The 16,633-nt window shown below is 44.8% G+C and overlaps 1 protein-coding gene across 1 annotated transcript; it reads right to left on the bottom strand.

The window, feature by feature from the left end:
* Positions 1-430: 430 nt before the first annotated feature.
* On the bottom strand, positions 431-14,139 carry LOC111145727 (aldolase, fructose-bisphosphate B). Its single transcript, XM_022500884.1, has 9 exons — positions 14,025-14,139; positions 9,065-9,186; positions 8,032-8,243; positions 6,948-7,002; positions 5,932-6,092; positions 4,958-5,041; positions 3,934-4,108; positions 3,392-3,591; positions 431-1,225 (listed from the first exon to the last, which is right to left on the bottom strand). Exons 2-9 carry the CDS (start codon positions 9,174-9,176, stop codon positions 1,130-1,132), a joined length of 1,095 nt encoding a protein of 364 aa, XP_022356592.1. The 5' UTR covers positions 9,177-9,186; positions 14,025-14,139; the 3' UTR covers positions 431-1,129.
* Between the last annotated feature and the right edge of the window lie 2,494 nt (positions 14,140-16,633).

The raw sequence follows: 16,633 nt of genomic DNA on the forward strand, positions 1-16,633 counted from the left end.
GACAGTGAGAGAAAGCATGAGCAAGAAGGTCAGAGGGAGAAGCAGGCTCCCCGTGGAGCTGGGAACCTGATGTGGGACTTGATCCAGGGACTCCAGGATCATAACCTGAGCTGAAGGCAGTTGCTTAACCAACAGAGCCACCCAGGCACCCCAAGGCTTTCCTTTTAAAATATCCTCAGTGGGGCACCTGGGTGGCTCAGTGGGTTAAGCCTCTGCCTTTGGCTCAGGTCATGATCTCAGGGACCTGGGATCGAGCCCCGCATCGGGCTCTCTGCTGAGCAGGGAGCCTGCTTCCCCCTCTCTCTCTGCCTGCCTCTCTGCCTACTTGTGATCTATGCCTGTCAAATAAATAAATAAAATCTTTAATAAAATAAAATATCCTCAGAATTGAAACTTAGCGTGGTAGTTCTCAAATGTGGTTATACTTTGAAATCATCAAAGAAGCTGTTAAGAAACCCTGACATTTAGAGGATCCCACATCCAGCGTTTCTGATTTAACTGGGCTTGAGCGTGGCCTGAACATCTGGGTTTTTACATTTTGGGCAGATGATTTCAGTGAGTAGCCCAAGTTGAGGACCCTGACCATTAATGTCAGTCAAGTCTTGTGGAGGCAAAGGTCAGAAACTATACTGAGCCCTTTGGAAGCAGGAGCAGAAAGTAAAACCCGATACCAGCTGGAGGCTTCTAGAACATTTTATTTCTTTGTCGGCTACAGTTGCCTCCTTCATAACCACTGCATAATCATACCACTGCTACGATTGTTAAATAAGACACACTTCTCCACACTCAGCTTCTGAGGTGTTATATCTGGTGGTCGTTATTCAAATGGAGAGTTGGTTTGTTTTCAAGTCTGTTCTTTTCTTAGGTGGATACCCTGGGGCCTGGGGAGCTGGAGCTCTTGCAAGGAAATTGCATGAAATTTCGTCAGATCCTTGATATTCACACCTACGTTTCAGGAACTGATTTTTTTTTTTTTTCTGTTTTGTCTAAGAATTTAGCATGTGTTGTGTTTCCAGTAGTTCCGATCTGATTTTGTCTAATTTCTAGGGACAGTAGAAAAGTTGTTCTCTTTCAGCTCTCCCACCAAGGCACCCAGAAGAGCTGGAGGCCGGCTGGGGGGCCTGGGGGTCTAGTAGGTGTAGCAGGCTGTGAAGAGGGACTGAGTAGAAGTAGTGCCAGAAGAGCCTGTGTGAACATACTGTCCTTGGGCTGCCTGGCAGTTAGCCTAAAAAACAAGCATGAGAGAGGACATGGGGTTAGAGCAAAAGCAACCCTGTACTTGACCCTCCGGCTCTCGTTTGAAACCAGCTCCACCTGCATCTGGATTTTTCTCTCCTTACAGTGGTTTTGCTAAATATTGGTGCTGATAGCCTCCCTTGCCTTCTCTAATACATCATCTCCTTGTTTATCCCAGTTTTCTGAGCATCTCTCAGGCAAGCTGAAGTCTGTGTCAGTTACTGAGAAAGTTTTTTTTTAGTACCAACAGTATTGCAACAACGGTATTAGAGACTGAAGTTGAGAAACTTCTCATTGATACAGTGATAAGGGAATGGATGTTTCAAGTGGAGAAGCTTGCAGTTTGTTAGGAAATGGACCGGACGTTATGCCGAAGGATCAGGTAAGGTGCAGCCAGAGGTATGACACGGCAAATTTTTAAAAATTCTTTTTTAAAAAAATTTCCATTTTCCACCTATACTTGCCCACAGGATTATATCATTTTTTTGTTGTTGTAATCATACTATCTTGATTCCTTGTGTAAATTCCAATTAAAGGGGAGTTCAGAATTATAAAGCCCACCATAATAATAGCTGAGTGCCAGTCAATGGTACCATGTCTTCAAGTCGCTGTTACTATTATCTTGCTCTCTCTGGGACTTATTTCTATATCTACAGTGATTTTCAAAGCATGTTGCATGGACCTCAGCACTTCTTAGAAATGGAAATTCTCTGGTTTGACCCCAGACCTTCTCAATTAGAAACTCAGTATCCGGGTCCCAGAATCTGTTTTCACATGCCATCCAGGTGATTCAGACACATACTCAAGCTTGAGAACCACCATCCTAAATGAGCTCAGCTTCCCTTCTTTTGTGTGGATGACTCTTCCAACCTTACTTTCACAATCCCTCCCATCATATTAGCCACATCTAGCCACCCCTCATCGGCTATATCCCAGCACAGCCACAGCCAGTTCTCCATCCTAACAAAGTTAAGACACTACCTCTAACATCTTACACCTCTCTTATCCCCCTGAGATAGCTTCTAAGCTTCTCTGGGGTCTGCCTTCCTTTTAGTGCCTCATTGCCAAACTTCTGGCTACACTTGATTCCTCGCCCAGCCTCCTCTGTCATCAGCAAGCCGAATATGGCGATAGCTCAAATTCAGCACTCTTCTGTCTCCCTCTTGAACTTTTACACTTCTATTCTATTTCCCTTTTAGATTGCTCTAGATCTTCCTGCATGATTAAGAGAGCTATTAGGAAAATTCAGGATCTAAGTTAATGCATCTCAAACTCACTCTCATTTCAGCTGCACCTTGCCTGATACTTGGCCATTCTGTCTAGTGAGTCTCCTAGTGGACCAATTCAACAGCTATCCCGGGCTTCCCTGCAGTGAAGACGGAAATCTCGACTCCCTTATCCCCCTCAACAGATGCCCTTGACTGTAATCAACTGCCATATCCCTTCACCTCTTCAGACCTGAGTCCAAACCCAACTTTTTTTTCTTCTTTGACATGCCAATTTCATCTTTTTTCTCAGCCTTTATTCTGAATCTTTTTACAGTGTGTTATGACTGGCCCCCTTGAAACTTGTTTCTGTTTGTTCTCCGGATCCTTGGCATATCCTTATTATTACTGCTGCTTGTCCTAGTGGCTTTCTTCTACTTTTTCCTAAAATGAAAAGTGCTTCTCTTCCCTCTCAAGTGTCTCTGTGGAGATTGTCTACTGCCTACTGTCATCAACCATTCTCCCAGTGCAGATCATTTACAACTCTCCCCAGCCTCTACCTTCCTACTGAGCTCTCATGACAGCTTTTCAAATATCTAGTAGACACTATCTTGAGATATCATCATGGCCTAAAGAAAACAATGCTTCTCCAGGTAAGAAAGCCAGGCTCCTACTATCCACTTGATCAAGTAGGTAAGAAGTAGTAGCATCTTAGAGCTCCTGGGTGGCTCAGTCAGTTAAGTGTCTGACTCCTGATTTGGGCTCAGATCATGATTTCACATCGTGGGATCCAGCCCAGCACTCAATTCTGTGCTCGCCAGGGAGTCTGCTGGATATCCTCTCTCTCCCTCTTCCACTGCCCTTCTCCATACCTGCTCTTGTGCTCTCTTTCTCTCTCAAATAAATAAATAAAATCTTAAAAAAAAAAAAAAAAAGGAATAGTATCTTACCACGGCCCGCTTCATGAAAGCCTCCTGGGTTGCCTTCTTGTTGGCAGCCTTGCCACCCCAGGCAGCCAGTGCACTGGCCTGCAGGGCCCGTCCATAGGAGAAACTCAGTTTCCAAGGCTTTGGTAGAGGGCAAAGGTTGATAGCATTGAGGTTGAGTGTAGCATCCTCTTCACTCATGCCACCAGACAAGAAACAGATGCCTGGAAGAAGAGAAGCCATTGCACTCCATTCTTTCTCTACTCGATTTGCATGGAACTGGGTTAGAAAAACTAGTTTGCTTTTGCCAAGGTTAGCTGGGCTAAGGAGGGAAGGGCTTTTATAAATAAGGAGGGTGGTGAACTATTGAGAAAATCAATGGATTGTGTGCATTCGGACAGTCTCAGGCAATGTGGTGTCATGGAGTATGAGGGAAGCACTGGCCGCCTGTGAGATAGAGAGGTCTGTTTCCTGGATACAAGACTCCCAGGCCAACACCAATGCTGGTGGAACTCCTTCACGGGATAAGGCTAAGACTTCAAGTCAGAGAAGAAAGAAAGCTTTACCGGGAACAGCTGCGGGAACGGTCCGGTGGAGAGCTGTGACGGTGGCCATAGCCACTTGTTCCGGAGTATACTTTTTGGTGCAGGCGTGTCCAGCAGTCACCATGTTGGGCTTCAGCAGGGTGCCCTCCAGGTAAACGTGATGGTCATTCAGGGCCTTGTAGACAGCAGCCAGGACCTGAGGGACAAGACATCTAAAAGGTGAAACCCAGAGCCAGTCTGACCGTCCCTGACCTTAGCACTTCTAGGTTGCAGGGATGAGAGACAAAGGAATCCTCCTATGGGTTTGGCCAAAGTTTCCTAACCAGCCCCTAGTCCTCATCAGGACAACACACAGGCACCTGCAAGCCACAGCCATTGAGCATAGCCACACCGGCCTAGCCCCACCTCCCCTACTCTAACTGCTCACTGCAGGGACAGATGGCATGGGTCTGCTTCCAGGAGCCCCTTCACTCCTTCCTTCCCATCACTTCCTTTGGGCAATTGAGCCTGCCTTGGTTGAGCTAGCTGGGGACATCTAAATTGGCCTCTACTCTCCATCCCCATAGAAACTTGAGTAGTCATAAAAACATACATTTTAGAGACAGAAGCACTTTCAGACCTCATCTCAGTCCACCTACTTGTGCAAGTGGAGAAAGTGAAATCAGGTTGCACTGCAAATATGAACAAAGTACCTGCTAATTACATTTTGTCATGTGAGTCTCATCTTACTTTTAAATTTCTTTGTTTACATATAATGTAACTGATCCCAAAAGATAACAGGATTTAACCACAACCCCACAGCTGGGAATAAGGATTATCAAATCCAAGTCTCAGTACTGCAAATCCTGTGCTTTTTCCATGGGAAAATCCCATCATGCCGAAAGAGTAGAAGGTTTGATAAGTATCCCCTTACCTTCTCAGTGCTACATAATGATTCCAACTGAAGAATATTTCAGTATAACAGCTGATACATGTTAAGTAACAGCTCTTACCTAAAAATAAGATATTTCAACTGGAATTGGGACCTTTTTATTCAAGACTTTACCTTCTCAGTAACATATTGGCAGTGTTCCAAGTCATGGTCTCCATCAGGAATGACCTCTGGTTCAACAATGGGTACCAGCCCATTCTAAAAAGGAAAAAAGAGGAGATAAAGTGTGGCTCTGCTCACTGCAATCCTTTCCTTAGAAAATATTTGACAGTTGCAATTGGGATAAAATGAAACCCTTATAGAGGAATGCCAGTGCAAAGAAATTTAATGGCATCTCTACTGAGCATTTGTAGCTTAGCCAAAAAAGAGCTGTGAGGTTTAAAAATAAGAAGGAAAAAGTTCTCCTGGGAGTACGTAAAATAATGAAATCCTTAATTTCTATAGAAACAGATTCTTTTAGAGACTATTCTAGCTACCTCAGAACCCAACTATCATCCTTTTGGGGCAGTTAAATTTAAATCACTAAGAAGGATACCCCTTGTGTGGGTTAATTAAGGAATTAAGCACTGTGTACAGTTCTAATTGGGACTCTCCAGGAGCCCACATCTCAGGTAACCTCAACATAGTACCCACACAAGCAAATCCGACTTAACTGGGATCCCAGAGACACTGTGTTGGAAATTAGTGTCAGGTCACCATCCTCCAAGATATTCTTTGGATTGGGGCTAAATCAGAGCTATCACTCTCAAGCTAGGGATCTAAAAGGATCGTGTTTTAGATGTGATGGAGCATAGGTAAGCAATGACCTGCCCATATGGGGCTGGATCACTCTTAAGACCCAGCTTATAGAACTTTGGCAGAGGGCAGCCATTGATGGCATTGGCCTTGTGGGCTCGTAGCTGACTTGTGGGACCAAATCTTTCCCTACCACACTTTGCTATAGCAAAAACGGTGGAAAATGGCACCAGGATATATTGGTGAGATAAGGCTCATGTACTTATAGTAAAATTGGAAAGAGAGGTATAGTAAAATTGGAAAGAAGAAAGCTCTTTCTGACTGCTTTTCAGCCCAAGGGGAAGGCAGAGCACCTGCTGACAGATGCTGGCATAGCGGGCCAGGGCGTTGGCATTTTCCTGGATGGCAAGGCTGGATGGACACTGGTTGTCAATCCTCAGCACAGCACGCCATTTCCCAAAGTCAGCACCATCTCTCTTGTACTGAGCACAGCGCTCAGAGAGGCCATCAAGTCCTGCAAGTCAGAAAAGAGAGATGGGGCCACTGTCAAAGTGAAGGAGTTCTTCCTTGCCTTACTTTTCAGTCAGCAGAGCTTAAGTATTGAAAATATCCAGGTAAGTAAACATTAATCCCAATACTAAGCCCAAACTGGGGCTTTACACTTAAGGAGAAGAACAGAGGGAATTAATATTTGTTTAATATTTGCTCTGTTCCAGGCATGATTCTAGGCATTTTGCATACCTTACCTCATTTAATTATCATAATGATTCTAATAGTTGATGTTATACTTGTTCTACAGATGTGAAAACAGGGGCTCCAAGACATTACATGACTTTACCATGTTTGTATGGCTAAGAAGTGACAGAGCTGGGATTCAAACTCTGCTTGACTAATCTACCGCTGTGGTTCACACTTGTCTACTTGGGCAGTGAAGGACCTTGCAAAATTGTCTAATTAGTAAATGACAGAACCAGGGGTCAAACCCTGGTGGGTCCGATCCCAAAGCTTGGGACCTTTCCTCTTTTCTGCTGCTGGATTTTTCTCTAAAAATTATACTCTCAGGTACAGAATATCTTCTCTGTGCTAAGCACTGCAGTAAGCACTTTATGTACACTGTCTAATTAATCCCCGTGACTACTCTGCAAAGTAGATATTGTCATCCTGTTCTAACTGACTCAGAACATATACATAACATGACTAGACTAAGGTCACGTAGTTACTGAATAGAGAAGCGAGGGTTGAAAAGCAGGTGTATGTGGCTCTAAAACCAGGGTGAGATTCATGCTTTGTTTTCCCTTGCTCACTTCTTTGTTTGCCTGCATTTCTAGCATTTCTTAGCATGATTCATATCAGCAGGTGATAGCCTTACCTTGAATGGTGGTTTCTTTGTTGGTTCCTGCAAGGGGAGCTCCTCCCTGGTCTAACTGTGAATATAAGTAATTAACAAGTAATTAGCAGGTGTCAGGGGGCCCAGGAAAACAAAAGCAGAGCCCCTGGTACTAATAGTTCTCATCTTTCACAAGTTAAGGAGTTGCATTAGGAAGGTGTATGGTCATGGGGTGGGGGTGGGGGGACACAATTAAATCCATAGCAGAAGGCAAGGACCTAGAAGGAACAATGCAAGAGTGTCAACACTAGGAAGATGGAAAGGATGGAAAGCACAGGCCTGGAGCTTGGGGAGTAAGTAATCTGACAGCACCTGGAATGCAGAGGGGCCATATAAGAGCAGCTTCTCTTAGCTTATTTGTTCAAAAGACATTTAGGGAGCACTGACACATACCGAGCAAAACATTATTCCAGGAAATCGAAAGAATAAAGATGCAACCTCAACTCCCAGCATAGCAGAGGCTGAGATCATGAGCCCAAGAGGTAAACAGGCTGGGTTTGAACTGACTCTGTCTTTGCCTTGTTGTGGGCAAGTTATGCTACACCTTGTAAGTCCGTTTTCTCGCCTCATCTCTTAAACAAGGATAAGAACTGAATCGACCACCAGAGGTTACAAGGAAGATTAAATGAGTGCTTGGAGTTGTAAGCACTCAACAGATACTAGTTTTCACTCCTGAGTTCATGTAGTTTCAGAAGACTGAGTTACACCTGAAAATAGTTTAGTCACGCTAGTGATCGTGAACTAAATAATAATTATGCGACGGAACTGTTTTAAAAACTCCTTTTGTCCTTGTAGGAGCCTTATGAGGTAGGCACTACAATTCCCCTTTTAGAAGTGAGAAAATTAAGACACCAGGAGATTGAACACCTTGTAGAAAACTTGGTTGAAAGAAGAAGGCACTGGCAGAAAAATCTAGAAAAGGATCTGGCTCTCAGTGGGAGGCTGATGAAGGAAAAGAGAGTGAATGGCAACTAGACAATGAGGGTGTTCATAGCCTCTGCCCAGCGACTGAGCTGGGAGTTTGATTGGGATGAGGCAGAAGGGAGATGGGAATGGAAGTGTTCACCTTGATTCCCACCACGATCCCCTTTTCCTTGAGGATGTTTCTGAACAGCTTTCCCTGGCTGTCCTTCTGGTAGAGGGTCTCATGGAACAGGATCACACCCCCGATGCTCTGGTTGATGGAGGTGTCCACAGTGAAGAGGATTTCTCGGAACTGTCGGCGATTCTCCTCTGTGTTCTCCACCTTGATCCTTTGCAGGCGGTTTCCCATGGTGCCTAGGGTGGGCGGGCCAAAGTCAGCTTGAGGAGCCAGCCAGGGCTTTGTGGCCAGCCTCCTCCCCTCTAGGGACCCTCAGCAGGATGGTTGGCAAGACTCTCTTTTTTATGTAGATCTTTAAAACTCCTGTCTCCTTTTTCGGCTCCAGGGGAAAGACCTTGGCTGCTGCCGGGATGCTGGCTAGGAAGCGTATAGACTGGATGTGTCAAGGTCAGGGTGGAGACCACCATTGGGTCCAAGTGTGTATGTCAAGCCCTCAGGCCTCTCCAGCCACCACCACCCTGACCCAGGTCCAGCCATCAATCTCACTCGATGTATGTACAACAGAAGGAGGGATAAGGTGGGCTCTTGACTTCCCTGGCTTCTACCATTTTATGGTGAGCCAGACAGGCCTGCCACAACTCTCCCTTGTGCCATCCTGGGCTTCTTTCAGCCACGAGCCCTTCCCTATCCTAGATGTGGGCAATTCCCTGCCCTCCCTGCCCTTCCCTAGCTAACCTTACACTGATTTCTCATTAGCAGCAGAGGTCTGTGTATCTGATCTCAGTCTGGTTCCTGAGTTCTTGGCCTTTCTACAGTCTAGATTCAAATGATCCCTGGCGAGGGGCCTTGAAATGGAGGCCTTGAGCCTCTTCCCTTGGTTTTCAGAAATCTGCCTACCAGAACTACAGGACTCAAAATGTCAATGCTTGCTGGGTCTTCTGCTCCCACTCCTGTGTACCTTTACTCCTCTGAGAGGAAAAAGAGTTTAATTGTTGCTTGCCTTGGCTAAGTTGTAGAAATAAGAATACGCTTGTTGTAGGACGAGACTTGCACTCACCTACAGACTCATCTGCAGCCAGGATCCCCTTCCCATGGGCAACAATGCGCTGTGCAATTTCGGAGAGCTCCTTCTTCTGTTCTGAGGTGAGGGCTGGAAATCGGTAGGCCATGGTGACTAGTCTGGAAAAGAGTGCAGGAGTGCCCTGAACAGAACTGCAGGCAGCTCAGACAGGTTCATGACCGAGGCAGGGAAGGGGTACAAACAAACCCTCTCTAGGCTCCTCTGACACTTCCGGCCCACTTCCATAACTGGATGAACAACTGAGTTCTGGGCTCGTCCCCCTGTTAGCTTAAGTGGTTGCAATTAGCCATAGTGGATGAAGGTGGGCTGCCAGATTTCCTGGTCATCCTAAAGAGAATGTCTTCCAGGAGACCTTTGGGTTCACTGAACCAGAGACTGGGCCAGCTCATTCGTGACCCACTCACACCTGATGAATGGATGGCACTGTGATACTTGACCATCTCTCTGTGGATTTCTGGTCCCTTTGTGTGCTCTGGGTGACTTGAGGCCAGGACACTGAGACTTTTAGCCTCTAGGGTCATCTCCCATTTTGTTCTGTTAGCCTGTGTTATTCTCTGGGTAGCAAGCTTGAGAGGAGATGGCCTTGCAGTTAACCTCCCTTAGCTTTGGGACATAGAGGGTATGGTGTGTAAGGCTGGACTCTGACTATGACACCATTTGGGATAGATAGGGATTTTCCCTTAGTGCCTCTGGGCTGGAGGCGCCCACGGACTCTAAGGTGCCAAAGTCATATGGCGATCCCTGCCCCAGGAATTCTTAGCTTCATTGCTCTAGCAAGGAAGGACTCTTTTTTGAAGAACCCCATCCAAGCACCTGCCTCAGTGATGGTCCTCTGAAGGGGATCATTGTTCTTGTTGGGCTGCCACTTTGGGCCAGTCTTAAAAATGCAAACTCATGGGGCACCTTGGTGGCTCAGTGGGTTAAAGCCTCTGCCGTCGGCTCAGGTCATGATCTCAGGGTCCTGGGATCAAGCCCCGCATCCAGCTCTCTGCTCAGCGGGGGGGCCTGCTTCCCCATCTCTCTCTGCCTGCCTCTCTGCCTACTTGTGATCTCTGTCAAATAAATAAATAAAATCTTTTAAAAAAACGCAAACACACAGGGCTCACATCTTGGATGTTAGAAAGAGTAATTTTGCATATGTTGGACTATTAAAGAAAAAAAATGGTAGTAAAGACTATCTTGAGTGGTTTCCTATCCAGTCCTATGACCTACTCCTTTCCCTGGTCTTCCCCCTCTCATACACTTATCTGTAGGGTAGACATCCCATGTCTGCTTTCTACTTCCTGCAAGCCCAGGATACCTCAGTTCTCATTTGATCCACTCAGCAATGAGGTAACCAGGCCACCTAGTATCTCCATTAATTAATGAGCAAGCTGAGACTCAAAGAAGTTAACTGACTTGTCCAAAGTCTCAGCTATGGTGAGGCAGAGCTCCCCACCCAGTCCTGACCCTGATGGCAAATCAATTTCTTCACATTTTCTGCATTGCTTCAAGGCAGGCTTGATGTAAGAAGTGGATGGGGCTATGGAACTAATTCTTGAAAAAATATTGTTGGTATCACGGATGCCATTGTCACTTCAACAAGAGTCCTCATCTTAACCCAAAAGCCTGGAATTACAGTGCTATCCCTGAGGACAGGACAGGCTAGTGGCCAATGATCTCTAGAGAAGATATTCTTCCTAGGCCACTCCTGTCCCAGCCACGTGAAGATCATGTTTCCCCTTGGTTACACATGAGTTCGCAATATCATAGTCTGGGGTTACTTGCTGTAAATCTGGTCACTAGATCTTTATGTGGAAAAAACCAACCTGAAGTTGGTGACCTTCAGGCCAAAGTGCAAATTTTCTCTTTTAGTTTAGGTAATTGCATAAAAGAATTCACAAATACGAAATAAAGATGTTTCCTTAATGAAACAAAAGGAAAACATAGCCCAATGATAGCAAATCACCATTAATGCCAAGTACTCTGCTATTTGCTTTACAAGTACTATATAATTCAGTACTCATAATAACCTCAAAAGGCAGCTGGGCTTTGCCCACCACTACCACAAAACAGATAAGGAAAGAACATGAGAGAGTTTAATTATTTTTCCAAGGACAATTAACTAATAAGGCATAGAGTTGGGATAAGGGGTAATACTCCCCTCCTTCTGGGAAAGAGTGAGCCTGGTGAAAGGTATCAGTCTTTGGGTGACTCTTGATAACACCCCCAGAATACTTGTTGAGGATACCCCCAGAGTACCCAAATAATTACCAAAGTCCATGGGCTGTGGCTCATCGTCCATATACCATGGACCTCGTCAATTCATAAACATCTCACACATTCATACAGGTTTTAGCTACTAGATCAGACAGACCTGGGTTCAAGGACCAGCTCTGCTTCCTCCTCACTGAGACCATGGACAAGTCAGTAACTTCTCTGAGTCTTAGTTTACTGTGGAATAAATGGCGCTAATATCTGCTCTGGGTGTCTCATTGCCAAGTAGATCTACTGTGACCTGTGACCACCCTACTCATTGTAGTTGCTCAAAATATTTTTGTTGAGTCAATTTCATGATAAATATGAAGATGTTTTATAATGCATTATGAAAAAGTTGGGTATTGAGGCGCCTGGGTGGCTCAGTCATTAAGCATCTGCCTTCAGCTCAGTTTATAATCCCAGGGTCCTGGAATCAAGCCCTGCATCAGGTTCCCTGCTCAGTGGGAATTCTGCTTCTCCCTCTCCCACTCCCACTGCTTGTGTTCCCTCTCTCTCTATGTGTCTCTCTCTCTGTCAAATAAATAAAATCTTAAAAGAAAAGAAAATGTTGGTGTCACCATTTCTCTCTTTTAAAATTTGTTAAAAAATAATTACCTAAAATTCCATGTTTCTATTTAGTACCAAGTTATTTTTTTCCATTGAGTCAGTGTGCTGACTCGACCAGAAAAAAAAAACAGAGAAAAGGTCAAATCGAACCAATCCTGTTTACGGGAAGTTAAACTTCTACAGAGGGATTAAAGGTCTATACCACATCAGCACAAATGTTGCCCCTTTGTTAATCATAAAACAGGGTCACAGACCAATGTTCATCCCCAGGAGACAGGAGGCCAGCTGGGAGTAGGTAACTGTAGAGAATGGTTTCATGCTCCTAAAAGCCTCTGCTCACCGTGGTCTCAAGCCAATTTGATTTTAAAGTGTGATGGGAAGTTGTTCACATCATATTACTAAATAAAAAGGGGAAAAAAGCAAGTTTCAGAGAAGTATGTAATACATAATATCATACTTTTTTAATTAAAAAAAATGCTGTAACACATACTATTTGTGGATCTATATAAGCAGAGAATAACCACCCTGGGATTCCCTGTGGGGCTTGGGATGGGATGGACCAACTCTCACGTTTTACTTTATAAATTTTTTGTAATGTTAATTTCTCAAATAGGCTTATATATGACATTATGTATTATACATTAACAGGTGATACATACACAAATCTGGAAGAGGTTGTGAGTACGAAAATATGAGAATAGAAAGCAATCACAGAAAAACAGCTGCAAATGACTTCAGGGATATCTATAGCAACCCTGCCAACTTTAAAGATGGGGGAACTGAGGCTCCGAAAGACTATGTCTGGTGGCCCCTTCCAAATTGTGATGCTCTAGAATTATAAACCACATCCTACTGGCTTATGACTCAGAATCCTTTTTCCAATCCTTTTTAGCAAAACAGCACGTGAAACCTACAGTATGGTTCGTTCTGCCTTTCTTCAAGAGGTTCTGTGAAAGGAGAATGCCTTGTAAAATATGAATATTTAACTCTTGAAGAAATATCAGAAAGTAGAGAGTCCATTCACTTCTCCAACAGGCAAGGTGGGTGGGTTTTCAAGAGGACATGAGGGGCTTATGCGTTGAAAGCCTGTGATCTGCAGGCACTGTGAGCAAGGTTTTTATATACAGACGTGTGAGGATGCTCACAGCTTCATTACCCTCCTCAGTGTCACAGTGACAAAGGCAATGAGATGCCTTAGGACAGCCTGGTGCCTTTGAACCCATGCGAGGTAGCTCGGAAAGAGAACTGAGTGGCTCCCTTTCTTTCAGGATGACAACAGCTATACTGCACTTAGCACCTGGCACTCTAGCGCAGGCCTGGGTGGTGCCCAGATGCACCTTCACCTAAGGCGGCTGGAGTTTGCTCCCCCTCCAGGTCGAAACTGGCGAATGGAGCCCTGGGTAACTATTTAGAGAGAAGTTTATTTTAAAAGGCACAACATGTCTATCCGCACAACATGTCTATTTTTCAGAGAGTAGAGCAAATGTCCCAAAGGACATCAGCCTGCTTTTGACTCCAAATAACTTAAGCTGTAGGATTTCCAAAGTAGGAAATGTTACGGGAACTATCAAATGAGTGGAAGTTGGACGATTCATAATCCAGTGACTGCGGGGCTCTGTGGTCGTTCGACGCCCGTTCCGTGCGTTCTCATCTGAGCAGTGGGAGCAGGCAAGGGCAACACACACCAGGAGTCCATTTGTGTGACCAAAAAACTTAAGTGCCAACACTAGTGGGTGTAGGAAGAGAATAAAGAAAATGACATACAACAACAGGTCTGTAAATAAATCATCAAAATAAGCAGTTGTTACGGGGAGAGGAGGAATGAAGAATGATTAGAACCTAACCAAGAAAGTGTGTTGAAGTCAGAGACAGAAGAGCCTTCATACAAGTAACACCGGGAACGGTCTCAAACACTCTGCCTCCTCTCAGAGGGTCAGCAAAGCTGTGGATGAGCATTTATTTACGCTTAGGGAGGAAAACAACCATTTCAGCACACCAACACATCTTGGCCACCACCGAGTTTTTCCTGAAAATAAAAGCAAGCAGAGTTTCTCGGCTACATGTGTAGGACCATCAGTGACCCTCACTCCCTGGTGCAGTCCAGGCAGACAAAGGAAGTTCTGTTACTTACAGTTTGGGAGAGGAGAGGCCTCTTAGGGATCAGAAGCTGTGATCGAGGCAGCAGCTGCTGAATAGGACGAACCTTTGGGAACACGCAGTTTTTATAGACCTCCTGTCAGAGTTTGTTTGTTGGTTTTGGATTGCTTTTTTTTTTTTTTTTTTTTTTTTTTTTTTTTTTTTTTTTTTTTTTTTTTTTTTTTTTTTTTTTTTTTAACTTTCACCCTCCCCTTCCCACCTTGGCCTGATAGGGAGGTGTTTAACCAGTGCCTGATTGGCTCATAAACACCCAATCCCGATCATGCTCACATACTCACCGGACTCAGGGAATGTTAAAGCTATCGGGGAGCCGTGTAGTTCTTAATGCAGACAGTTTGTTTTTTCCAGGTGAGGAAACAGGCACAAAGGATTAGGGGATTCCCCTAAGTCACAGAGTTAGTAAATGACAGAGCTCTAGAGCCACCAACAGAACCTGGGAACAATGTCACCTTAGCTCTAGCACTTACTAAATGACCTTGGCCAAGCTTTGCTTTCCTTTCCTTTCCTTTTCTCTTTTCTTTCTTTCTTTCTTGCCTTCCTTCCTTCCTTCTTTTCTTTCTTCTTTTTCTTCTCTTTCTCCCTTCCTCCCTTCCAACTTCTTTGGGCCATAATATCCTCCTCTATAAAGTGGGATCTCAACTTCACAAGAGCATTGAATGAGGCTGTAGAGTGCCTGTACGCAATAGGCATGAGCTCCTTCCTTGTCCTCCAAAATCAAGCTGGGCCCTCTGATGTTTTTGATGCCAGAACACACTGTAACTACCCCATTCTCATTCTTTCTTACCCCTTACGCATTTGTCTTTAACGTTTGTAAAAAACTAGAATACAACTCAAAGTGATTGGTGTAAGCCACCATCAGCTTCCCTCGTATGGCACTGTCTGGGTAAGGGTTCATTTTACAGGGATTTTTTTTTTTTTTTTCCTGAGTACTAAACTACTATCTAATTCAAAAGAAAGCAAATAAAATTGTCTTCCTGAGGCAAATAAAAGTTCTGGGGAAATCTAAAAATAATGAATGACCATGATGACAGGAAAGCATAGAATTCTCAGGAATATATTCCTTCGAAATAACTCATAAAATGGAAGGGGGAGAAAAACCCTAAAAACCAAAGTGCTCAATGGTATAGGGTGTGATGCTCTAGTAAGTGAACTGTCAATGGAATGAAGGAAAAAGAAGCTGAGAATTAGGTTGTCTTCATAGAGTTTAGGCTCAGACAGCTTCTAAAAGTGGGAGAGCATTAGACATTGAACATGAGAATTAAAGGAAATTGAAATGTTTGAAACACAAAACTGAGGTTCATTGGGCTGGGAAGTTTTGGCCAAGGCCTGTCCTAAGGAGAGCAAAGGGCCAGGCCAAGTAAAGGTCATCAGCATTCTTGACTCCACGTGCCCCCTGAAGGCACACTTTCTGGTTTCCCAATCTCCACCTGATGCTCATGCAAGCCCCTGCTGCCTGATTCATAAGACCAAGGTGACCTCATCTGGGGATATGTCAGTCTCATCAGATTTGATTTTTGCCAAAGGAGAATGGAGGAAGAAAATGGAGGATAGCGATGATAGAACAGAGAGCAGGGTTAGTGACAGCTGTCGTGGGGGTCAGGGCTGGAGTGTCAGAATCGTGATTAAAACACGCCACCTACCAAGAGGTGCAGGGTAGAAATAATTTAACTTAAGCCACCCGCATGAATTATTCTTGTTATAACAATGACAACAATAGTAGTAATAACTATTTTTTTAAGGTATTAGGATGCATCTGGTTCTTTTTATACATGATCTGCTGTCTCAGCACTCGTGTAAGGAGAGGTTTCTTACTCCTATTTTCTGGATAGGGAAACTCTCATTCAGAGAGGGTAGTAACTTGCCTAGAATCACAGGACAGCTACATGGGGACTCCTGTTTCCTCCAAGCCAGCGATCTAAAGCAAAGCTCCTTACCTTTTGGCAACCACAGACAGCATAGATGACCCCTTTCCCTCTCCCCCTCCCAGCGGTTTATAACCTTGGACATTAAACCTGCATTCATCAGAGAAAAATGCCTTGCGTCGACAGACCCGGGTGGCCCTGCTCCGGCTGGGCATCATTTCACGTGGACAACAGCCTGGCCAGGCGTGGCAGAGGAGCGTGAACACATTCACCCCTGATGGGTGCCACCTGCTGCTGCTTCGGTGGCATCAGCATTTGGCCGCCTCCGGGCTTGGATGCCCAACTGAAACTCAAAGTTCAGGAAAGCAAGGGCAAGGCTTCCTGGAGCTTAGAGGGACAGCAGGGCCTGAGCAACACAGATGGCCTGCAAGGTTGTTTTGTTTTGTTTTTTAAGTCTCTTAACTTAGTGAATTGCTCAAAACTGAGATAGGACATGATATGTGGAAAGAGCGTGGGACTCGGGGGCTGTGAAACCCTGGAGAAGCCTCCAACCTCTCCGATCCTCATTGTTGCCATTGTAAAATGGGTTGGTGATGCCTCCACCCAAAACTGCTTCGGAGGCAGGAATGAAATGACATCTGGTGGGGGGTGTAGCACAGAGGACATTTTTATTAAATGGTTTGATCTGAATGCGTGCTTCTGGCTTAAAGGTTTCCAAGTG

Source organism: Enhydra lutris, unplaced genomic scaffold (assembly GCF_002288905.1).
Source record: "Enhydra lutris kenyoni isolate GAN:26980312 unplaced genomic scaffold, ASM228890v2 scaffoldscaffold13, whole genome shotgun sequence".
Lineage (NCBI taxonomy): Eukaryota > Metazoa > Chordata > Mammalia > Carnivora > Mustelidae > Enhydra > Enhydra lutris.

Bases quoted from the DNA above. Each gene is read 5' to 3' on its own strand.
- LOC111145727 (XM_022500884.1), bottom strand. From the start codon at position 9,176: ATGGCCTACCGATTTCCAGCCCTCACCTCAGAACAGAAGAAGGAGCTC. The intron at 8,244-9,064 runs GTGAGTGCAAGT...CGCCCACCCTAG, and splicing joins GGCTGCAGATGAGTCTGTAG to GCACCATGGGAAACCGCCTG. The intron at 6,093-6,947 runs GTAAGGCTATCA...TCTGACTTGCAG, and splicing joins CAAAGAAACCACCATTCAAG to GACTTGATGGCCTCTCTGAG.